The sequence below is a fragment of the Chlorocebus sabaeus genome, chromosome 25 (genome assembly GCF_047675955.1).
Source record: "Chlorocebus sabaeus isolate Y175 chromosome 25, mChlSab1.0.hap1, whole genome shotgun sequence".
Taxonomy (NCBI): domain Eukaryota; kingdom Metazoa; phylum Chordata; class Mammalia; order Primates; family Cercopithecidae; genus Chlorocebus; species Chlorocebus sabaeus.
The window spans coordinates 36,599,064-36,623,695 of NC_132928.1; the positions used below are offsets into that span (position 1 = coordinate 36,599,064).

The 24,632-nt window shown below is 36.6% G+C and overlaps 2 protein-coding genes across 17 annotated transcripts in view; one reads left to right on the plus strand and one right to left on the minus strand.

The window, feature by feature from the left end:
- Positions 1 to 621: 621 nt before the first annotated feature.
- Positions 622 to 24,510, minus strand: RO60 (Ro60, Y RNA binding protein). Of its 4 annotated transcripts, XM_037985785.2 has the most exons (10): positions 23,955 to 24,053; positions 19,554 to 19,606; positions 14,746 to 15,354; positions 9,877 to 10,097; positions 9,273 to 9,419; positions 8,865 to 9,002; positions 4,436 to 4,552; positions 3,607 to 3,720; positions 3,195 to 3,341; positions 622 to 1,321 (listed from the first exon to the last, which is right to left on the minus strand). In XM_037985785.2, the coding sequence occupies exons 3-10, from the start codon at positions 15,323 to 15,325 to the stop codon at positions 1,169 to 1,171; spliced, it is 1,617 nt and encodes a 538-aa protein (XP_037841713.2). In that variant the 5' UTR covers positions 15,326 to 15,354; positions 19,554 to 19,606; positions 23,955 to 24,053; the 3' UTR covers positions 622 to 1,168. The 4 variants fall into 4 exon arrangements, with proteins under 4 accessions (XP_037841713.2, XP_007987307.3, XP_007987306.3 ...); XM_007989116.3 differs by lacking the exons at positions 19,554 to 19,606; positions 23,955 to 24,053 and adding an exon at positions 24,408 to 24,510; XM_007989115.3 differs by lacking the exon at positions 19,554 to 19,606 and having other exon boundaries at positions 23,955 to 24,054.
- UCHL5 (ubiquitin C-terminal hydrolase L5) overlaps positions 24,126 to 24,632 on the plus strand; it is a 55,081-nt gene continuing 54,574 nt past the window's right edge. For all 13 annotated transcript variants that reach the window (XR_012091224.1, XM_037985788.2, XM_073011658.1 and 10 more), the window contains exon 1: positions 24,126 to 24,549. Coding sequence is in view for 12 of the 13 variants with exons in the window: in XM_037985788.2 (XP_037841716.1) it covers positions 24,126 to 24,549 (424 nt within the window). In the remaining variant the exon portion in view is untranslated. The remainder of the gene's footprint in view (positions 24,550 to 24,632) is intronic.

Here is a 24,632-nt window from a genome sequence, read left to right on the forward strand (position 1 = left end):
ATATATACAAATAATATTGAAAAAAATTCCTAGTGATTGGCTACCTGGTAATATGCTACTCAAAAATTGCCTTTCAAACCTGAAGGACCTAGATTGCTTTATTATTTATACTATCAAAGAAGAATATTTTGCCATGAAATGAATAATGGACAAAGAGATAGGCCATTGACCTGTATACAATTTAAAAATATTGACTAAAAAAATAGTTAAAAGTAAAAATTTTTATTTTATTTTAAAAGTAAGGAAAAAGCTAAACTGGTTATAGCTGAGATTTTAATTGTTATACTTTGTGAATGAGGGGGAGTTAAGCGCTTGAAACATTTTATGTTATTTTCACTTAAGAGCACGAAAAAAAGTGTGAGACTACATCTGGCTATGTTGTTATAATTCAGAGGAAATCATTATCAAGTCACACCCCTTGTGGCAATAAAATATAACAAAGCAAAAAAAAGCAAACCAAACAGAATTCCTCAGCCAACACAAACTATTCTTAAGGGTTGCCATGATGTTTCTGATTAATGGTAACACGTTCTACAAGTCCAAATAAAACATCAGAAATAAAATATTTTTTTCACTGAATAAGAAAGCTGTTGTGTGATCTTAGTAAAACTCTGACAGGAATTTGTAAAACTCATTCATAATTTAATCAAATGTCTTTTTTTTTTTTTTTTTACCCCCTTGGTATAAAAGTTTACAGATGAGTTTCATATTCCATCACAGTTACATGGTCTAGTGCATTTCAGAGTATTTGGACATTATCAAAGCTGTCCTTTCCCAATGGAAACGTTTAAGAAAACGTTAAGCACTTCTCAAGTGACATGATGTGGAATTACACTCTTTGCTCTTACCTCTTTTAAGTACACATGTATTATTCAACAAAGCAAAACTATTTTACAGTGTCTATTAACAAAAAGTTCTCTATCAGATAGAGGAAACTACAGTATCCTGAAGCTATTTCCCCAAGAGCTAGTTTAGCAGACAGACCTTTGGGCCCATCTTATTTTTCCTTCTTTTTTTTTTTTTTTTTTTTTTTCAGTAAGGTAACTTTCCATTATGCACATACTATACCATCATCATTCATTGGGTGGGGATTAGCTGGGAAGTAGCTGTATATTTTTAGTGAGATCACTGATGGCAATGGATCTCTGGATCGTGCTGCTGCTTACGGTTAAATCATATCTAATGTGAAATTTCGAATTACATCCAGAGCTCCAGTATCAAAGCCACACATATCCAACATGCCTCTATCATCTGGGTCTGCAATGGTAAAACCATTTGATGTCATTCCACAAACAATCAGTTTAGCTGGAATATCCATTTTCTGTAGAAAAAGACCAAAATACATATTAAAAACATGTATGTAAGGAAACACAAAATACCTCCAAAATTAAATCACTTTAACATTTCTCTACCAGAGCTTTTTAATTACAAAGTCATTTTTTTGGGGGGGAGGGTCAATCTTTTAAGGCTAGAATATGGGAGTTTTAGAAGAATGGACAATAAAATTGTATTAGAATCTGCCTGAAATTTCTACTTCTCTCATCAATTACTTTACTTGTTCTATGGGCTGCAGCATACATTATTGAGCAGCCTAGGCACTTTGTACTTACGAAACCTGTCAGGGTATTAAGGGTGCCAGATATTTTTATCAACATATCAAATGCTGGGGCAGTGTGTATGAGTATATATAAATATAAGGAAATATCTCTCTGGGATGATCAACTTTTGGCTGATGACTGATATGTGCGATATATACATGTTCCATGTAAGAACTTGTCCTCTACAGCTACATGTAAGATTAAAATAATTGAGTTTTTGAGAAAAACCTACAATCGCTGAATGTATACACGTGAGAAACTACAATGAACTCTTTAAATAATACATCTAACGTAATTGTTAAAACAAATGTAAGAGGTAAGGACTATAACTTACTATGATGTAGATCAGTAATAATTTGCTCAGGTCCACAGAGTAAGATAAAGACTCAGGACTCACAACCAAACAGTCTTTACATTCTATCCTGGTTGGGCAGTGCCTCATGGCTGTAATCTCAGTGCTTTGGGAGGCTAGGATTTCAAGTTACAGTAAGCTATGATAGCACCATTGCACTCCAGTGATGGAGACCCCATTTCTTAAAAAAAAAAAAAAAAAAAAAAATCTATTCCCTCACCTGTAGCTTTCAAACTTAAGCCTGCATCAGAATGCTCCAGAGGGCTTGTTAAAACACAGTCCCAATGTCAGAGTTTCTGATTCAGCAGATCTTTGTTGGGCCTCAGGAATTTGCATTTCTATTAAGGTCGCAGGTGAGGCTAAGACTGCTGGTAGGGAAACCACACTTTGAGAACCACTACTCTTCATCAACAAGTTCTATTTCTACTTCTAGTCATACCAGCCATATTTTAAGTGCTCAAAAGTCCCATGTGACTAGTGGCAACACATATTGGAGAGTGACGATTCATGCCATTTCAGAAAGCTCAACGGGAGGATACTGATTAGAACACAGATATGTCCATAAAACGTAGAGCATAGATTATAGCTTTAATTTTATGTAATCCTTTTGCAAAACTCACATAATACTTTCAAATTTTCAAGGAGCACACTGAATTATTAAAAAAAACTTACAGCTAAGGTAAAACAAATATTCTGATCATTACCAAAAATACTGTTTGCAAAGGATATTCTTAGTAATGTTTAACAATGGAAACTGGTTAAATTATATATGTGTAACCAATACTTTTTCTTATTTTAAGTACTGCTGAGTCTATAACAGACATTGGCTCCTATATAAGATACAGAACTACTTGTAGTAACATTTTTTGAAAAACTTAAGTGAATAAGAATCAAGAATGGCCAGGTGTGGTGGCTGTAATCCCAGCACTTTGGGAAGCCGAGGCTGGAGAATCACTTGAGCCTAGGAGTTTGAGACCAGCCTGGGCAACATGGTGAAACCCCATCCCCACAAAAAATTAGGTGGGCGTGGTGGCACACTCCTGTAGTCCCAGCTACTTGGGAGGCTGTGGTGGGACAATCACTTAAGCTTGGGAGGTTGAGGTTGCAGTGAGCTATGACTGAGCCACTGCACTCCAGCCTGGGCAACAGAATGAGGTCCTGTCTCAAAAAAAATAAATAAATAAATAAAAAATCAAGTATTAAAATATTATTTGGGTGAGAAACCATATTAGAATTTGTTTTACCTTTCGATACTCCCTCAGAGCAATAGCAGGATGGACACCTCCAGCAAAGGTCTCATTATCAGTGAATACAATGAAGACATCAGCAGGTGTGTTTGTCTTCTGAGCCCAGATCATTGGAAGAGAGCAATCAGTTCCACCTGCTGGGATCTAATTCAGAACAAAAGCATGAATAAATAAGTAAATAAATCCTTAAAAATACTAGTTTTTACAGTATCATTTTGTTTAGCACCAATATATACAGCCTTCCCAAAGCCTGCATATATATATTTTCGGTTTTTGTACTTGTCATGAGAAATTTAAGACAAAAAAATTTTTGTTCTCACAGATTAATACCATACATGACATCAATATAAAATCATTCTACATGTTATGTAAACTTAACTAAGTGAACTTAAAAAGCACAGTTTCTTACCTGACTCATAGCCATTAAAACCTGTTGTAAGGTCATATCTGTAGTCACTGGACATGGTACCATTTCATCGGAAAAAGCAACTACATAAGAATCTTTTTCTGTTCTTGTGACAACCTGAAAAATTCAATGGCAGTAATTTTCAGCAAATTTTGGGGGAAATAACAATATTTTGAATTTTATCCAACTTCATGTTTAAAAGAAACACTGATGTTTATTTCTTAACTTTTTATTAGTGTGTTTTAGAACTATACAGTAACAGTAAGTACAGCTTTCAAAGTACTTTCACAAAAAAACTGGCTGTCATGACTATCCTTTGAAGCAAATACAGTAAATATTCTTCTCATTTTATTAGGTAAGAAATAAAGCCCCAGTAAAGAAGCTAAAAAGTTTGCCTACTATTCATCTGTTTGTTATTCACTGACAGTCAAGATAGAACTAAAGTCTCCTAGACACTCCTATTAGTTCCCAGATCTTTTAAGTTTCATATCATTAAATAATTTAAGTATTATTTTTAAAATAAGTTTAAAAAAATTTTTATGTCTTTTTTTCATTTTATCTAAGCATTATCTACTTCCTAAAAAATCCATTAATATTTAATATTTTGTTGTAAAAATTAAAATTTCTATTCTGCTTGTTCTCTAGACATACTTTTTCAACACACTTAACACTTTGGCTTTACACCATTATCTTTAAATATAAAATAAAAAATGTGACAAGCTGAAAGGACAGAAAAAAGTGAAAACGTAATTCTTAATCATTATTTAACTTATAGTTTTGTTCTACAGTAAACATGTTTTTAGAGTGGCAAAATTGTCTTAGGTGTTCTCACCATGCACATTGCTGCAGCAACAGTACTAGCGTTGAGTATACTACCCAGAACTCTTTGGTTCATAGAAGCACTGACATCAACAGCTAGTAAGAAACGTTTTCCAGTTGGTTCAACTGTCTACAGAGAAAACAAAACAATCATCAAAAGCATAATAGAAATTATGAGTAGATTAAATTTCTAAATCATATTTACTTATCATCTTACATTAAAAAGACTATAATAAAAGGCCTTCAGATTTTTGATATACCAATTGACAACTATTTAAAAATGCTCATCTGGCATAGCAGCTATGATTGAAAATTAAAAAAAAAAAAATAAAAATGCTTAGCTTTTACAGGCAAAACAAACGAAGTAAGAACCTATTCAATAATTTTAGTTAAATAAGTTACCATCCTATTTTTTAAATCTTTCCTCATTGAAGTAAAATCAGAGTTTTTTAGTAAGAAATTTTTATTGTGGTAAAATGTAACATAAATTTGACCTTTTTAACCATTTTTAGATGTATAATTCAGTGGCATTAAGCACATTCACAATGTTGTATAACTATCACCTCTATCAATTTCTAGAACTTTTTCATCATCCCAAATAGAACTTGTACCAATTAGGTAATAACCCCCCAGTGCCATGTCTCTCCCTAGCCCCTGACAACTTCTATTCCACATTCTGTCTCTATAAATTTGCCTACTGTAGATACCTCATATAATGCAATCATACAACACTTGTCCTTGTTTGTCTGGCTTATTTTACTTAGTGTAATCTTTTCAAGATTTATCCATGGTGTAGCATGTATCAAATGTATTTCTTTTCTAAGGCTGAATAATATTCCATTATATATACCACATTTTGCTTATCTATCTGCTGATGAACATTTGGGTTGTTCATCAAAATCAGTTGTATTTCTATATACTAGCAATGAACAAAAAAGAAAATTAAGAAAACATTTGTTCACAATAGCATCAAAAATAAAAGACAAGAATACATTTAACTATTGGCTATTGTGAATAATGCTACTGTGAATATTGGTAAACAAATATCTGTTTAATACCTGTTTTCAATTCTTTTGGGTATATACCTAGAAATGGAATTGCTGGATGGTATGGTAATTCTACATTTAACCTTTTGAGAACTGCCAAATTGTTTTCCACAGGGGCTACACCATTTTACATTCCCACCATACACTAAGGTTCCAATTTCTCCACATTTTCCCCAGTTCTTGTTTTCTGCTTTTTTGATATTAGCTATCCAACTAGATGTGAAGTGGTATCACACTGTCATCTTGATTTGCATTTCTCTGATTATTAATGATGCTGAGTATTTTTCATGTTTTTTTTTTTTTTTTTTTTTTGAGACGGAGTTTCGCTCGTTGCCCAGGCTGGAGTGCAATGGCACAATCTCAGCTCAATGCAACCTCTGCCTCCTGGGTTCAAGAGATTCTCCTGCCTCAACCTCATGAGTAGCTGGGATTACAGGCGCCCGCCACTACATCCAGCTAATTTTTTGTATTATTATTTTTTTTTTGTAAAGATGGGGTGTCACCATGTTGGCCGGGCTGGTCTCGAACTCCTGACCTCAGGTGATCAACCCATCTTGGCCTCCCAAAGTGCTGGGATTATAGGGCACCTGGCTCTTTTCATGTTCTTATTACTTATTTGTATATCATTAGAAAAATGTCTATTCAAGTACTTTGCCCATTTTTAAACTAGGTTGTTTGTACTTTTGCTGAATTTGTAGTTTTCAGTATTCTGGATATTAGGCACTTATCGGATATATGGTCTGCAAATATTTTCTCCCATTGTGTAGATTATCTTTTAGCTTTCTTGATAGTATCCTTTAATACACAAAATTTTTAAGTTTGATGAAGTTCAATTTATTTTTTCTTCTGCTGCCTGTGTTTTTGGTGTTTTCTAGTTTTAGCTCTTAAATTTAGGTCACTGATCCACTTTGAACTAATTCTTGTATTTGGTGTAAGATAATGGTCCAACTTCATTCTTTTGTATGTGAATATGCAGTTTTCCCAACACCATTTGTTGAAGATTGTCCTTTCCCCAGTGAATCATCTTGACACCCTCATCAAAAGTCAACTGACATCCTGGTGCAGTGGCTCACGCCTGTAATCCTAGCAGTTTGGGAGGCCAAGGTGGGTGGATCACTTGAGGCAAGGAGTTCAAGACGAGCCTGGCTAACAGTGAAACCCTGTCCCTACTAAAAATGGAATAAATTAGCTGAGTGTGATGGTGCATGCCTGTAATCCCAGCTACTTGGGAGGCTGAGGCATGAGAATCACTTGAACCCAGGAGGCGGAGGTTGCAGTGAGCTGATATTGCACCACTGCACTTCAAACTGGGTGGCACAGTGAGACTCTGTCTCAAAAAAAAAAAAAAAAAAAGTCAACTGAACATATACGCAAGGTTTTAACTCTGGACTCTATTTCATTGGTCTATATGTTTATTCTTTTGCCAGTGCCACACTGTTTCGATTACTGCAAGTTTGTGGTAACTGAAAGAGTTACTGAAGAGTCCTCCAGACTTTGTTCTTTTTATAAAGATTGTTTTGGCTATTTGGGGTCACTTGAAATTTCTTAGGAATTTTAGAATGGGTTTTTCTATTTCTGTAAAACATGCCATTGGGATTTTGAAAGGGATTGCATTAAATCTGTAGATTGGCTGCTTTGGATAGTATTGTCATCTTAACAATATTAAGTCTTCCAATCTGCAAACACAGATGTGTTTCTATTTATTCATGACTTAATTTCTTTTAGCAGTGTTTTGTAGTTCTCAGTGTATAAGTCTTGCAGCTTCTTAAATTTACTCCTGTCTTTTATTTTTTGATGATATCGTAAATGGAAATGTTTTCTTAATTTCTTTTTTTGGATTGTTCATTGCTAGTATATAGATTTACAACTGATTTTTTATGTGTTGGTTTTATACCCTGTAACTTTATTGAATTCATTTTTTAACTTTAGAGTTTTTGGTGGATTCTTTAGCATTTTCTAAATACGAGATCATGGCATCTGAGGATAATTTTACTTCTTTATTTCCAATTGAGATGTCTTTCATTATTTCATTTTCTTGCCTTATTACTAGAACTTCCAATACTATGTGGAATTAAGGTGGAAAAACTGGGCATCCTTGTCTTTTTCTTGATTTTAGGGGAAAACATTACAATCACTGACCATTATGACATTAGCTATGGGGTTTAAACATTTTTGTTTTTTAAATCTCTGGCCTTTATCATGTTGAGGGAGTTAATTTCAGGTTTATATAGTGGTTTTCTTTTTATCACGAAAGAATGTTGAAATTTGTGAAATGCTTTTTCTGCATCAATAAGATGATCATGTGGTTTTTATCACTTCATTCTACTAATGTGATGTATTACATTGATTGGCTGTCATATGTTGCACTATCCTTGTATGCCACAGATAAATATCACTTGGTTATGGTGTGTAATCCTTTTATTTTGCTGCTGAATTTGGTTGCTAGTATTTTGTTATACAGCAAGACGTTTTAGCTTCTGTCTTTGATGTGAGATTTCCATTACTAAAAACCTCATTTTTTATCAAGACTGATGAGATGTATCTACCAATTAATGGGGAAAACAGAGGACCAAGTCAAAGGACCTGATAGGAAGGCAGATTTCTAAAGTTAGTGACATGCGTTGGATTTGTGTCTCCACACAAATCTTATGTTCACTGTAATCCCCAGTGTTGAAGGTGAGACCTGGGGGGAGGTGATTGGATCATGGGGGCAGTCTAATAGCTTAGCACCATATCCCCTTTCTGCCATGATTGTTGATATGGTTTGGCTGTGTCCCCACCCAAATCTCATCTTGAATTGTAGTTCCTATAATCCCCACGTGTTCAAGGGTGGGATCAGGTAGAGATAATTGAATCATGGGGGTGATTTCCCCTATACTGTTCTTGTGATAGTGAATGAGTTCAGATGAGATCTGAAGGAGCTTCCCCAACTTTTGCTCATCACTTCTTCCTGCCGCCATGTGAAGAAGGACGTGTTTGCTTCCCCTTCTGCCATGATTTTAAGTTTCCTAAGGCATCCTCAGAAGCAAGGCAGTAGCCACTGTGCTTCCTGTACAACCTGTGGAATCATGAGCCAATTAAACCTCTCTTGTTTATAAACTACTCACTCTCAGGTACTTCTTTATAGCACTGCAAGAACAAACTAATACAGTTAGTAACTTAAAAGTTACCAAAATGATCTTAGAATAATTAGTTGCTACCCAAAGGTAAAGAGAAATACTTTACTCATAAACTTACACGATATTAATTATATACCCACCTCATATGAACTAAAGAAAAACAAATGAATACCTAATTTAAAAATGATTAAACTATTAATACTACCTTTAAAATGTATTATTACAAAAGATATTAAGTCTTGAGTCATTTGTTTTAAAACAAAAATCATATCACTACCTTAAATGTTTTATAAAAAGCAGCATCCAATGCTTTCAAAATTTCTTCATCAGGGCGCCACTTCAGTTTTCCTCTTAGCCCATGACCTGTCTTGTAAGTTTCTAATGCGATCAAAATATGAAATGGATGTATACGAGCCTAGAAACAAAACAAAGTATAAGGAAAATTTTAGCAAAAAATAGTGATTATGTATACTCCTTAGATTTTTGTGTCATTGTAGCTAATAACTACATTTCATACAGCAAAGAGAAAAATGAAAATGTATTAAACTTACACTTAAGAGCCATAATGCAATTTGGTATAATGAACATCTCAAAATATCTTAAAAATGCACTGACTGCATTTCTAAAATTTAGGAGCCACTTTTTCAGTTAGTAGTAGCTAACAAAGAACACTGATAATGCTTACCTTTTTTAATAGTTTTTCATTACACAGTTTTTCACATACTAAAGATACTTCTGAATTTCCTGGTTCAAGCACTGAATTAGCAGTCATCTTTCCTAGATTCCTTAGTAATGCAGTAAGAGGCATTTCTTGTAACAAAGCCTTCCATACCTATTGCAATAACATAGGTAGAAATACCAGGAATTAAGGGAAAATAAATCAGTATAACACACCTATATCAATAAATATTCATAATATAGTCTCAGGCTTTCATTTGGGGTTCAGAGTACTTTCAGAATGAAAATGTCTAAGTCAAAGGCTTATCAAATAAGCTAAGTTTTTTTTACTAGAAAAAGGAAGTGAAGTATATTTTGTGAAGGAAATGCGTAGATGATTTTTTTTTTAATTAGCAAGGCAGTAGATTTTCTGGAGTGAAACTAACACAAACGCCACCTACATCATGTTGAACATCATGGTAGGTGTTTAAATAGACATTAATTTCAAGATACATTTTAAATAATTTTTCTTTTTAGAAGTATAAATATATAGCTACCCCAAGTTTATCCTTTTAGCACCTACAGTAAATTACTCATGTTTAATCACATGCTGTAACATATAATTCACTCACCTCTTTTGACTTTAAGTGATTTGTTAAAAGATGTTCTCTAACTAATCTATGTTCTTCTATTAGATGAATGACTTCTAGCTCATCTCTTGTGCGCTTCACTTTCTCTACAGCCTCCAGATACTTTAATAATTTTTCAGTCTCCACAGAGAGTGCTTTTTCTTTATACAATTCATGAACTTCTTTCCAGCCCTTTGTAATATATTTGGTCACAATTGCAAGTCCTTTAACAAGATAAAGAATTGAAAAAGCATGCAGGATTACCAAGTAAAAAAATAGAACATGTTTCCTCAAAATGCATTACATGAACAACACACAAGAGTTAATGCCCTTACACTGGGATGCTGCTTTCCATGATATAACAATTAAGCAAATGGGGTGAATTAATTTTCTTATTCAGTTATTACTATTTAAATACGAGACTTTGGAGTAAAAAAATCTGTATCCTGAGTAGTTTTATTACAGAGGCTTTTCTTTCTTTTCAAAGACACCAGCATTAGAAAGTTTCAGGTCCATAATCTCAGAACAACTCACAAGAGTACAGATATATCTCAATTAATATTGTATTATATTGTATTATCTTATATTAATTATATTCACTTGTCTCTCTTTGCTGTTGAATAAAATATGTATATTTACAAACAGCAGAAATAAGTAGAAGTGAACAGGTAGGTAGGCTCTTTTACACTGTGTTTTAATAGCTGAGAAGTATTACTGGTCCAAAGAAAAAAAAAGAAGAAGAAGAAGAAAACAGTAACTTGTTGATTCCCTCCACAATTTCTTCCAATAGAAGAAAGAGAAAAGAGCCTTGGATCGGGAGTGAGAAAATCTGGGTTCTAGGTTCTAGCCTATACTCTGCCAATAAATAGTGGTCTTTCTAGGTCTTAGTTTCACCACTTCTGTAACACAGCAGGGACTGGATTACAACATTAAAATGTCTATGAGGGAAGGGCAAATAAAATAAAGAAACAAAACTACCACGGTGAGGCCGGGCGCCATGGCTCACACCTGTAATCCTAGTACTTTGGGAGGTCAAGGTGTGTGAATCACCTGAGGTCAGGGGTTCGAGAACAGACTGCCCAACATGGCGAAACTCTGTCTCTACTAAAATTAAAAAATTAGCTGGGCATGGTGGCGCATGCCTGTAATACCAGCTACTCAGGAGACTGAGGCAGGAGAACCACTTGAACCCAGGAGGCAGAGGTTGCAGTGCGCCAAGATCACGCCACTGTATTTCAGCCTGGGCAACAAAGTAAGACTCTGTCTCAAAAAAACACAAAAAAACAAAACACCACCACGGTGATGTAATAGACAGTTGTGAGGGTGTGGTGACTGAACAGTGTGCCCTGACAAGTGGTGTAGCCATGTATCGACTTCGTGCTGCCAAAATAAAAAAAAATTACTTTCAAGAGAAGCCAGAATAGGAGTTTTTATGTCTTCTGATTTTTAAAGATGATGACAAAGAATTCATTTTTACCCTAAAATATTGTATAGGCCATATGAAACACATCTCTATGCCAATTGAGCCTATTATGTTATTTTTGAATTCTAAATAACTTGATCAAAAGTTAACACTAACATGCAGGAACTTCTCAAGTATTGTGACTCTTGCTATCTTCCAGATTTTGTACAAAATCATCTTAAATGAGTAAATGTTTCATGTGAGTATTTCTTCTATTTTGTTTTTCCAATGAAAATAAAAATTCCTTAAAGCAGCTTTATCCTACCCAGTTCTGTAATTGTGCTGGCCACACAGTGGGTGCACAATAAAAATACCATACCTGATTACTTGAACCACATTTTGACTTGTTTTATCGGTTATAAATACACATTACAGTTAAGATGTTAAAATACTATTAATTCTGCTGCTTACAGTTTTTCCAAATTTTTAAACTTCGAAATGCTAGGGATTCTCCATGTCCAATGTGATATTACTATTACTAACATGGTTTCAATTGTGAGTTCTGCCCTCAACAGTTTCAAATTAAAGAATCCTATGTGTGGAAGTAAGTTTAGGGAACATGTACTAATTCCTCATTATATAGACCAAAAAAACAAAGCACAGAATAATTATTTTCACAAGTTCAGAAACTGGTCCAATCAGACTAGTAATGGGCGGTCTTTCTCTTAGTCTATAGTACTTGCTCCACACTTCCAAGACACATCTCAACAAACAAATAAATAAAGCTGGATGCCTAAGTCCTTCTTACGTTGGATCAAATATTTGGATAAAAAATTTAAATATAAAAAATAATGTTTCTTAACCATGAAAATGTTAGGAAAAAACCACAGATAAGTATTTCAGGTTGGAAAAGGCCCTTCTAATCCTAACACAAAACATAAACCTATGAAGACACTGATAAGTTTGACTACATTAAAATTCCAAACTTTAGTGTGCCAGAAATGTCCCCCAACCAAAAAAAACAAGACAAAGGAAAAAAAAGAAAAATGCATGCACTGTACATAATAATCAACTCCTGTAATATGAACCCCAAGTTCTTAGAACAGTGTCTATCCATAGTAGGTGCTCAATAAATATTTGCTGAGGGCCAGGCACGGTGGTTCATGCCTGTAATCCCAGCACTTTGGGAGGCCAAGGCAGGCGGATCAGCTGAGGTCAGGAGTTTGAGACCAGCATTACCAACATGGTGAAATCCTGTCTCTACTAAAAATACAAAAGGTATATAATAAATATTTTTATATATAAAAATACAAAAAATATATATATACCTATATATAGATATATATACACAAAAATCAGCACATGAAAAGATGAGCTTCTGCCCAAAAATGTAAATTCAAAGAATCTTTCATGATTCTACTGAAATAGATTAAAAAATAATGACAACAGTCAGTGTTCAAATGTGGGTACACTGATCCTTCACATACTGTTTGTGGATTTAACCATTATGAAAGTATGTACTCTATGCAAGAGTTTGCACTGTAGTATTTTTGTAACAGTATAAAAAAACCAGAAACAACTGTTGTCAATAACAGTATAAAAAAACCAGGAAAAATTCTTGTCAATAAGAGACTAGCTAATAAATTACAGTCATACAATGGTATACATGCAACTATTTCAACTGACCTAAAAAAAAAACAGCAATAGCAATAGCAATAGCAATAATATACTTTTTACTGAAACATAGAAGGCATATAACAAAATTTAGTGAAACACAGTAATACATGTTTAGGAAAAATCTGGAATAAATTACAACATATCATATACAGCAAGAGTCCTCAACTCCAAGGCCATACACGGATACCAGTCCATGGCCTATTAGGAACTGGGTCGCACAGCAGGAGGTGAGCGGCAAGCAAGTGAGCTCCACCTCCTGTCAGATCGGTAGCTGGGCATTAGTCTCATAGGAGCGCGAACCCTACTGTGACCTGTGCATGTGAGGAATCTAGGTTGCGCTCTCCTTATGAGAATCTAATGCCTGATGATCTGAGGTGGAACAGTTTCATTCTGAAACCACCCTGCCCTCCCCACTGTCTGGAAAAACTGTCTTCCACAAAACCACTCCCTAATGCCAAAAAGGTTGGGGACTGCTGATATGCAGTTATTTCTTTTGAAGAGTAGGACTGCGTCGTATTTTTCCGTATTATTCAACTATTTTAAAACATGTAATCTAATAAAATCAAAATAAAATACTTGTACATATAAATACTTGCAATTTATTGTTCACATTTCATTTGAAAAATTCCACTTATAATTAAAATGATAAGTTAGGAATTACTGAAGAGATTCTGTACATAAAGATATGTGTGGAAGGGAGAAAGAACCAAAGTATACTTCTACTATATGTTAGGTGCTGGGACATTTAGTCTCCATAATTGTAAGCTTATTCTCCTTACCCTCCTTCTTAGATGAAGGTACAGAAACTCTGCTTGTTACTTGGCTTAAGGCCACAGAACTGAAACGTGAACCCACCCTTCTGAGTGGCTGTCTTTTCAAGTTTCACTTCTGGTGCAAAAAAAAAAAAAAGGTCAAATTTTGTACATGTTGATTTTTGTGGAACTTCACACTTCAAATTGCTCCTGCCCAAGAGTTTTTCTTATTTCTTTCCTTAAAAGGACTAGTAATTATTATGGAGTCAACTAACTTTTCAAAAGTCTCTTTCCATAGATACAGAAAAACTGCCCCAAGTTATCAGGTCCCCTGACTGACTGCCTGAAAACAATTAACTTCCTGAATTAAGTTCAGCACTGTATAAGGTATATCCCTTTAGGTTCCAAGGAACACACGTCCTAGGAAGATGGGGAGGAAAAAAAAAGAATGGGCTAGAGAAGTGGGTACAGCATGGTCATCTGCCACCTACTGGCAAGGAGCTGTTTTGCTTATTGCAATTTTTTTTTTTTACTTTTCTACTTAGCATTTCATTGGTTACAGAGCAGTTTTCTATACATGATTTTATGGAATAGTTGTGTACAGTTTACCTAAGTTTTACAAACAATTATACTGAGACCAAATTTGAATATCTGCTGAGTAACTGGCAAAGTTGGAACTCAAAAGCAGTTCCTTCTAATGATTGTACCCATATCCAAGGATTATTGCAACTTTTAATCTGTCCATGCTACTTACGCAGTTCATAATCACTTGGGTGAGCATTCCAGTTAGGACGGTGGCACTTTAAGATTCAGATTATTAATCTATAAACCTGTCATTTGATTCTTGATTATTAATGTCTGGATTGCCTGTGGTAGGTGTGTAATCCCAGGAAGGCATTAAACATTTGAATTAATGCATGTTTTGAGAATGAAAGGCTATTTCTAGAAAATATTACACACTTGTCTTATGTTAAATAAAAATTTGCTATTTATTGGATATCCCTTATCCACCCTTGTTCCCAATGAAGATCTTATGCTTACCTTCACTGGAAGGTTTAAGATGTGACAATCTTAATAGATCTTTGTGAGACCAGCCATTTCTCTGTTTATATTTTGTAACTGCCAGAGCAAGGGCCATGCCACCTTTCTCGTTGTACCAGTCCGCTATAGCCTTCCGGAGGGCACGACCCCACATGCCACATTTCATGCTTTCCTTCAGATCTTTCTTAAACTGGATAAAAGTAAAGAGATGGGTAGGAATACGGCAAACTTCAGAAACAGCTTTAAATGCTGCTTGTTTTGTGCTTATGTCGGAGCACTGGGAACAAATGGCAAGTGCAAAGAGCATAGGCTCTTGCTTTGTGGTTCTGCCTTCTTGACTAAATAACTTTATTTCTTGTATCACTTCACATCCTCTGCCATCTTCAATCAATCTAATTAAAGCTTCAGCATTTTCAAGGCCCAACTTCTGTTCTTTGATATAATAAGTCCCACCTTCAGAACCGAAACATAAGAACCGGTGTAGTCGATTCATGTCAGTGACTTGCCATACATATCCATCCTGAGAATTGGCTATCTGCTTCTCATTCAATGGCTGCATTTGGTTTACGGATTCCTCCATTTTTTTTTTTTTTTTTGTCTTTAGGAAACCTATCAAAAAGGCAAAATGTTATTACAACTAGATGGGCACAATAAAATTAAGAAAGGAAAACAAAATGTAGGTTTACTGAAATGTTATTAACTCTTTTAACAACATCTTTTAAGTTCGATAGTTTTTCCCTTAGTACAAAATCAATATAAATGTCCTGAAGAAAAATCAGGAAAGGCAGAAAATGAAAGAAAAAAACCATAGCTGAATATTTTGAAATGACTACTGGTAATATCTTAAGTTTTTTGTTTTTGTTTTTTTCATTTTTTTCTTGAGACAGAGTCTCGCTCTGTCACCCAGGCTGGAGTGCAGTGGCCGGATCTCGGCTCACTGCAAGCTCCGCCTCCTGGGTTCACGCCATTCTCCAGCCTCAGCCTCCCAAGTAGCTGGGACTACAGGCGCCCGCCACCTCGCCCGGCTAGTTTTTTGTATTTTTTTAATAGAGACGGGGTTTCACCGTGTTAGCCAGGATGGTCTCGATCTCCTGACCTCGTGATCCGCCCGTCTCGGCCTCCCAAAGTGCTGGGATTACAGGCTTGAACCACCGCGCCCGGCCGGTATCTTAAGTTTTTAAAATGTTTTTGCTTTATATTCCTATTTTTATAACCTAAAGAAACTGAAAGCCCTTCACAGCAAACAAACAAGATTATAGCCACAGTGGTGTGATAATCAGAAGCAACTGAGGAGTCACCTTTTTGAGATACAGTGTGCTGCTTCAGAGATTAAGCAGGCAGGTTAGTATGGCGTCTTGAGGCCCATACAGAGAATAAAAGAAGGGAGGGCAGCAATAGTAGTGGGTACTAAGAAAGATCGTACACCTTGAAGAATTGTGTAAACATTTTTGGTTGCCGATCTAACGTTCATTCTTCCCCCTTCTCTCTTCTCCTCTTGTTGGCCTCATATCCTTCAAAGGAGGCTAGGCCTTTCCCTAGCCCCAAGGGATGGATCTTTATTGCTCTAAGCCAGTGGTTCTCAAACTCAGTGTACATCAAAATTACTAGAAGTTCTAACTGAAACACAGATTGCTGGGTCAGCCCTCCCAGGCACTGCCCTGAGTTTCTTTCATAATTTAGTAGGTCTCCAGTGAGGCCTAAGCATGTATACTTATCACAAGTCTCAGGTGATGCTGCTGCTGCTGCTCGACCCAGGCCCAATAATCATGGTGCTCTCCTTGCCGCATGACTGGTATAGGGAGCTGGGCATGTGTCATGACTCTGGCCAGTATGACATGGTAAATCAGCTGAGAACACTTTTGAGGTTTTCTTCATTCTCAAAAGGGGGCTCAGGCTCTTAAAAAGAAATGTTCCCTTTTCTGCCTTCTGACATTTTCATTTGCAAGTCATGCCTGAAGTGGTAACAACCATCTTGAGACCTTGAGATAAGCCAGCTTAAAATGGCACACCAATATATAAAGATGGCAGAATAGAAAAAAACAGAAAGTACCTAGGTCCTTGATATTGGGTTACCTGAAACTGCCCTGCTTATACATTTCCTATTATGTCATAAATGTATCTTACTGTTTAAGCCATCTTTAGGTTTATTGTTTTATGTCATCTGTAACTACTCTCACTCTACTCCTTCCATTAGCTCTAAAACTCCTAGAACTAGCTATCTGGAAACAATATCCCTCTTTATCCTTCTAGTGGAGGACCAACAATTGTCACTTCATCATCAGTCCACTACTAAGTACAGTATCACTGTTTATGGAGGTCCTTCAATCTGTCATGTTATTTCGGTGCACTGGGCTTCTGTCCATGGCAAACAAAACAGCACAACCAACAAAAACTTCAACCAGCATTTACTGAATAGATACTATGTGTGAGACATGAAGGCAATTTCTCTGCCATTAAAGAAACTGAAAAAAAAATTGTTCTCCTGATCGCAGGGAAATACACTCATTTGTGGAGATAGAATCACAATGCAAACTGTAATTAAGTGCTGTAGTAGAAAAGTATTATGAGTGAGCAAGGGAGTATAAAATAATACTGTCTAAATAATCCAGAAAGATTTGAGCAGAGAAGGCAAACTAAAAAACTGATAAAGTTTAGGGAAGGCGCTCCAGGAAGAGGTTTCTGAAATCCTGATCTGTCTTTATATTCTAGAAAAGAAACTGTCTAAGCATCCTGTAGAGCCATACAGACATGTTGACAGATATGGCCATAACTTAAAGAGGAACACAAGGTAATTAAGAAGTTTTGTTTTGAAGACCATCCTTACTTGAACATGTTTATATATTACGAGGAAGGCTAAGGATAAAATCTTGGTGAATATTAACAACTAAGAGCTAATGAGAGAAGGGCTTTTTAAAGAGAGACAGAAAAGGAGGTGCACAGAGTTGAAGAAAACTAATGGACCACGATGAAGAGAACTTCAAGGAGTGAATGGTTGGTAATTTCAAATGGTCAGAGGAAAAGTAAATAAAAGGCTAGAAAATGATCATTGGATTTAGCAAGTAGGAGTGACTAGTGAGAGTAACTGCAGTAGAGTGGTACAAGAAGTAGCTTGATTACAGTGCGATCAGGAAGATATGCAGTGAGGAAACTTCACAGCTAGACTACTCTTTGTAGACACAAAACTATGAATGAAAGTAAGAGAGAGGATGGGACTTAGAGGAAAAATCTTTTTACCTTTTTCAACGGGAAGATGCTAAGATTGAAAGATTCAATTTGGAGAGGTGAAAATACAGTAGAGAAGGGATAACTGAAGGAATTAGATTCCTGAAAGAAATGAGACAGAATGATCTTAGAGCATCCAGGTTGAGACTGGCCTACTAACAGCAAAAGAGATACTTCCTTTATCTTTTAAGGGTAAAGAGTATACGTAAAGAGAGATTTGAGGGAGTGGGGGATAAGGAAATTGAAGACATTCCCCTCTGACAGGAGATGTAGAATGCCAAATGGTATGTGGAGAAATTTGGTAGAGATGGGAGGAATGAAAGACTGGGTCTCAGAGAGGGGAACACACAGTGGTGTAGGGGGATAAGTGCATGGAAAAATGGAGAACCTCACGTTGTGAATGTGACCGTGACTGAGGGGTACAGTGATCTGAATTGTGTTGGGAATATTAGTGTCAATATTCCAAATAAGATTCTAGTACAAATTTGCTTATGTTAGTGGACGCCTGGGTCTCAGGTGGTATCAGAGATGTAATGATCATATTAGTCATTAGGGACAAATTTATAGTTACTGAATACAGCACAGGCTGGAACTCCTGGTGTAGTGGATGCCTCTTCTCCTATTTATTATTATCCTCTTTTCAATTTGGCTTTTATCTCTACCTTTCGATCCAAAACACTTTAAGAAGACTAACATGCTTCACAAAGACTGACACCTTAACTGCCAATTCCAGTAGAAAATGCTATGTTTTTCTGGTCTTCACATTGCATAGACTCTGCTAGTCTCTCCCTTAGCTTTCATAAAAACAGTCTCTGGTGGCACTTCAACCTGTCTACTTCTGCTAATTAGTTATATTTGTTAGATGAGTAACACTGAAATGACATCTAATATCAGATAATTCTACTACACCTGCTTTCCTGCACCAAGGACCAACTGGTGGGATTTAAAAGGTCCCAAACCAAACCTCAAAATTCCCTTCCCCTTCAAATTCTTTTCTTTGTATTATTCATTGTGACCACATGTAGCTACATTATTGGTTCCCTTGAGAGTAGAAAACAAATCTTATCATTTTTGTCTCCTCTTTTGTATTGCTTTTATGTAATTAGTAATACATACTTAAAGCCAAATATCATTAAAGTTGACTTTCTGAATCATTTCCCAAATAATCATGCACAATTGGTTTCTCTTTCCCATAACACATTTTGAGAATAAAAGCCTCAATATGTGTAATTCAATACATAATACAAGTCTTTAAGATAAATTCTGTAATCAGAATGATAAATGTACTATATGCAGGTAGTGAAGAATATAATCAAGAAAAAACAAAGTTTTAAAGAAAAGTAGTGAATGCTGAATAAAAATGTCATCTAAGAACAATATTTCTGTTTTTCTAATATATTTAATACTAGGTATTCAAGTACTTTTCTAGAGCAAGCAGCAAAATGAACTTCTAAATCTATAAAGGATGTCTAAGAGGTAATCTCTAAGTGTAATCCTTATAATCCCTATTAGAAGAAATCAAGTTATTTATTCACAGACTCTTCCTTTTGCATATTATGATATAAATGACAACCCTGAGGACATACCCTTTCAGTTTTTCTGCAGCAGAAAATGCTTAGCTTCTCCTATGCTTCTGCGACTGTACTTTCCAGAGTGCAACATAAAATAGTGGAACAGATAACATTATTAGCAGCCAGGACACCTTTCTACCTTATTGTATAAATTTACCAGGGTCATATTCATATTTTAAAAGACAGAAGAGAGAGTAACATGTCCCAAGCTACCCTCCTTCTTGTCACTGAGTGTCATACACAAATAAACTCAAAATTTGGCAAAGTGATATGATACTGTAGCATCTTATAAGAGAGAGTATCTGGTCTTTGTACATAATACCCAGCAGAAAGTTTCAAAAACCCTTGGTATTTCCTGAGAAACAGGAGTGTCTTTGTTACATTAATGAGGCAACATGGGCCCCTAGGAAGCTTCAGGATGGGGCCTAGTCACTAGAAAGACCAACCATATGTTTAGAGGAATAAACTGGTCAAGCCAACCTTCTAGGAAAGGAAGAGGACTTGAGATCGAGTTCAGTCACGCAGCTAATGATTTAATCAATCATGCCCATGTGACGAAACCTCATAAAAACTCTGTTCATCAATACTCTGTGGAGCATCCTTGGTGAACAAAAACTGATGTGCTGGGAAAGTGATGTGCCCACATTTCACAAGGATGGCATGGAAGTTCTGCATCCTTTCCTTGCCCTAAACCTTGCCATATGTGTCTACTTCCTGTTTGGCTGTTCCTGAGTTGTATCCCTTTTAATAAAACTGTAACTGCAAGTAAAGCACTTTCAGTGAGTTATGTCACTCATTCTAGCGAATTATCAGCCTTGAGGGGATTATGGGGAGTCTTGAAATTGTAATCCACAGGGCAGAAGTGTGAGTAGCCTGGGGACCCCATTTACAGCTGGCGTCCAAATTAACGGCATTCTTAGTGGGGACCTTGTCCTTTAATTTGTGGGATCTGATGCCAACCCTGGGTAGCTAGTGTCAGAACTAAACGGAAGTGGGGGGCACCCAGCTGGTGTTACAGAATTAGTGTTTGAATGTAGACACCAAAGGCAAAAGTGACAAAATAAAAAAATAAACTGGACTTTATCAAAATGTAAAACTTGTATTTCCAAGAACACCATCAAGAAAGTGAAAAGACAATCCAAGAATAGAGAAAATATTTGCAAATCATACATATGATAAGGGACTTGTATCTAGAATATACTAAGAACACTTACAACTTAATAAAATGATAAATAACCCAAGTAAAAATAGGCAAAAGATGTGAATATTACTCCAAAGACATACAAATGGGTAAAGAATCTGAAAAGGTGTTTTTCCAAAGAAGATTATCCAATGGCCAGTAAACACATAAAAAGACAATAAACATCATTAGTTATCAGGGAAATGCAAATCAAAACCACAATAAGATACCACTTCACAACCACTAGGATGGCTATAATCAAAACAATAATAATAAGTGTTGGTAAGGATTTAGAGAAAATGAAACGCTCATATACTGCTGGTGGGAATGTAAAATAACACAGCCACTTTGGGAAACCGTCTGGCAGTTTCTCAAAAGGTTAAATATAGTTAGCATGTGACCCAGGAATTCCACCACGCACCTAAGAAAAAGGAATACATGTATCTATACCAAAAGTTGTACACAGATGTTTTTATCAACATTATTCATAACAGTCAAAAAGTAGAAGCAACCCAAATGTCCATTGACTGATGAAGGGATGAAAAAATATGGTACATCCACACAATGGACTATTATTAGACAATAAAAAGGGATGAAGTACTGATACATGACACAATGTAAACAAACGTTGAAAACATTATGTCAGGTGAAAGAAGCCAATCACAAGAGGCCACATATTGTATTACAATTCCATTTACATGAATTTTCCAGAGTAGGTAAATTCATAGAAATAAAAAGTACATTAGTCTAAGGTGGTCAGAGGCCATGGGGAAGGAACACTGGGAAGTGACTGCTAATGGGTAGATTTCTTTTTGGGTGATGAAAATGTTCTGAAATTAGTGGTGATGACTGCACAACTCTGTGAATATACTAGAAACCAATGCACTGGATACTTTAAAATGGTAAACCTCATGATATGTGAATTATATTCTAAAAATCTATTATTAAAAACACAAAAACTGGCCAGGTGAAATATATTTGGAAAGTTATTTAAATAAACAAGCACTTAAATAACCCTGCTATTATCTATATCATAATAGAGAGCACCAATACAATTGATTACACAAAAATTATATTTAGCCCTACAATTTTTATATTTGACTTTTAAAAGCAATTTGAGATACACACAGACATACACAGCAACTTAATTTCTTCTTTCTCCAACTGCCATCATCTCCTGCCTCAAAGCTTAAGCTCCATTATCAGTGGTTTAGAAGGCAATTGGGCAGTGAGTGAGGTCAGAACCTGGTCATCAGTTAATCCATTCCTGGATAATCAAGTGTTGTAAATCCAGATTAACAACAAAAAAATATATAGCTAATTCTTTGGATGGGCCTGACCTATCTATCTAGTGCCCTTAAAACACACCATAAAACTAATGTATTAAATCTCTATAAATTAAATTCTTGAGAAGTTAAATATTACAATACCATAATATTAAAAGCATGGCCACATTTTTCTTTTTTGTTTTTTTGAGACAGAGTCTCACTCTGTCGCCCAGGCTGGAGTGCAGTGGCGCAATCTTGGCTCACTGTAACCGCCGCCCTACAAGTTCAAGCGATTCTCCTGCCTCAGCCTCCCAATAGCTGGGATTACAGGCACCTGCCACTGTGCCCGGCTAATTTTTTGTATGTTTAGTAGAGACGGGGTTTCACCATGTTGGCCAGGCTGGTCTTGAACTCCTGATCTCGTGATCCACCTGCCTAGGCCTCCCAAAATGCTGGAATTACAGGTGTGAGCCACCGCACCGGGCCAAGCATGGCCACATTTTAAATTGGTTGTGGATATTTTATGCATTGTTCATTTCTCTACTTTTAAAATTTAATTTAGAATGCAAAATCAGGAAATGCTAATAAAACACATTATATAATAGCACTTGTTTCACAATCATCAGAACTACAGCATGTACAGTATCTTCTATCAGTACTAATATGTTATTTCCAAGGAATCCTACATTTTTCTTGAATTTACACATCTCAACATCTTTCCAAAGTCTCTTGATAATTTGAAAATGCTGCCTTTCATCTCAAGAAGTCAAAGACATTTGCAGATTATTCCTTTTTAAATTAAGTCAAAGATTTGTCAATCTATGAGAGTGCACGACAAATGTAAAGAAACAATACTACAAAAATGGGCCCATGATAGAGGTTTGCTTACCCATGATACAGGTATTTGAATCCACTGATCAATGTGATGCTATAAAAACTGATGAGGAAGGAACTGTGGCAAAAATGACAGCATGCTAGTCTGAGGGGAGCTGCCAACCGGTTGCCACGTGGTATGGAACTAGTAGTTGCCAGATCTCATTTTTCTCAAAGACCCAGAAATCTGGCTTTTTATGGAAACTCTCAGAATCAAATGTTAACATAATGAAAGACATTTTAACCCCCTCCTCCGCTTACTTCTAGATTGTGCCAAAAGCTAAATTTTCAGTTTGGTCTACAATACGTACCATGTTAATTAAGTTGGGTATCAAATAAATTTTAGTTTTGATGCATTCTGCACAGAAAACAGTTTGAAGTTCATAGCAATATTACAGATTTAAAAAAAATACCACAAACTACTTCGGGCTCTGATGCCAATCATTCTGGACTCTTGTGCCTCTTAAACCTTTCCAATTAAGTATCTCAAGGAAATACACTGAACAGAATCCCCCCACTCTCCAAGTTGAGGGCAGAGTTTTCGGAGATAAACTTCAAGAAAGTTACAAAAAAAAATTTTTTTAAACCAACACTTCATACAAATTTTGGCTTCTACCCCATAACGTACTCAGGCTTCTTTTAATACAAAAGCTGCTCTGTTGCTTCCCTCATAAAATTTACCATGTTTATTTCGAGGCTTCACATAATCCGTAGCACAAGGCTCCCTAACTCCAGGGCACAGGTCACCTATTTGAGAAGGAAGGAGTCAGAGTTTTATCCACTAAAACTTTTTTTTTTTTTTCCTGGAAGCCAAGGGTCTTTCTTGGAATATGCAGCTTTTAAGGAGTAAATATACACTTAAAGACTTTAACAAATACACTCTTAAAAACTTCAATCTTAACACTATAGAATTCTGTGAGAGCCTGTTGAATGAGGGCAATTTAGTAAATACTGGGTTTTAACTCATCATCCAGTTTTAGAACCATTCCAAATGTTTTTAGATTAATATACGACATTTGTTTTCAACCTAATTTTCCCTTGACGCATCGCATCCCCTTCCACCAGTCTAGCAGCCCCATGGACTGTAGGACAGACCTTTCTCCTCTCCCTCGTTACTCCCTCTATGATAAATTCGCCTTGTCTTCCCACAAAGATCCTTCTTCCAAAACCCAGATCCTGGGCGACGCCTCTCCGCGCAGAAGCCGCGGGAGGAGGAGAAAGAGGAGGAGTAAAGCAGGCCCTCTCGACGTCGGCCTGCGGGGAGCGATGCCGACAAGCAGGAGCGGTCCCGGCTTCGGAAAGGGCCCACCCTCAGGAATGGTCCGGCCAGGCCTAGCGAGGATGTCCCTACCGCGATGCTGGTTCCGTTTCCCAGGATGGGCAGGCGCGGAAGCGAGGCGGCGAAGAGCGATAGTTTCGCGGCGTTTGCCCAGCCTCAGCCCCTGGGATGCGGGTGAGAGACATGGAGGACTGGTCAGACTTTGCGCGTCCCTGGGGCCGCTCACACAGCACAAAAGGCTCCCAGCCGGCTTCCCGCAATGTCCTCACCTGTGCCTGGCAGCCGACCCCCACCTGGACCCGCAGCGCCGCCAGGAGAAGTCCTGCGCAGCGCTGGGAAACGACAAGAGACAGCAGACCGATAGGCAGCGACAGCGACAGCAGCAGCCCCACTGCCGCCGGGGAATTCCAGGTTCGGTTCCCGGGAACGAGTCCCGCCCCTCTTCTTTTGCCCCGCCTCCGCCCCAGTGGGGCGAGGATCCCGGATGTTACCTC

Coding starts and splice junctions, on each gene's coding strand:
- RO60 (XM_007989116.3), bottom strand. CDS start 15,325: ATGGAGGAATCCGTAAACCAAATGCAGCCATTGAATGAGAAGCAGATA. Junction 10,098..14,745: donor TCTTAAACCTTCCAGTGAAG/GTAAGCATAAGA, acceptor ATCTTGTTAAAG/GACTTGCAATTGTGACCAAA. Junction 3,342..3,606: donor TTTTAATGGCTATGAGTCAG/GTAAGAAACTGT, acceptor GTTCTGAATTAG/ATCCCAGCAGGTGGAACTGA.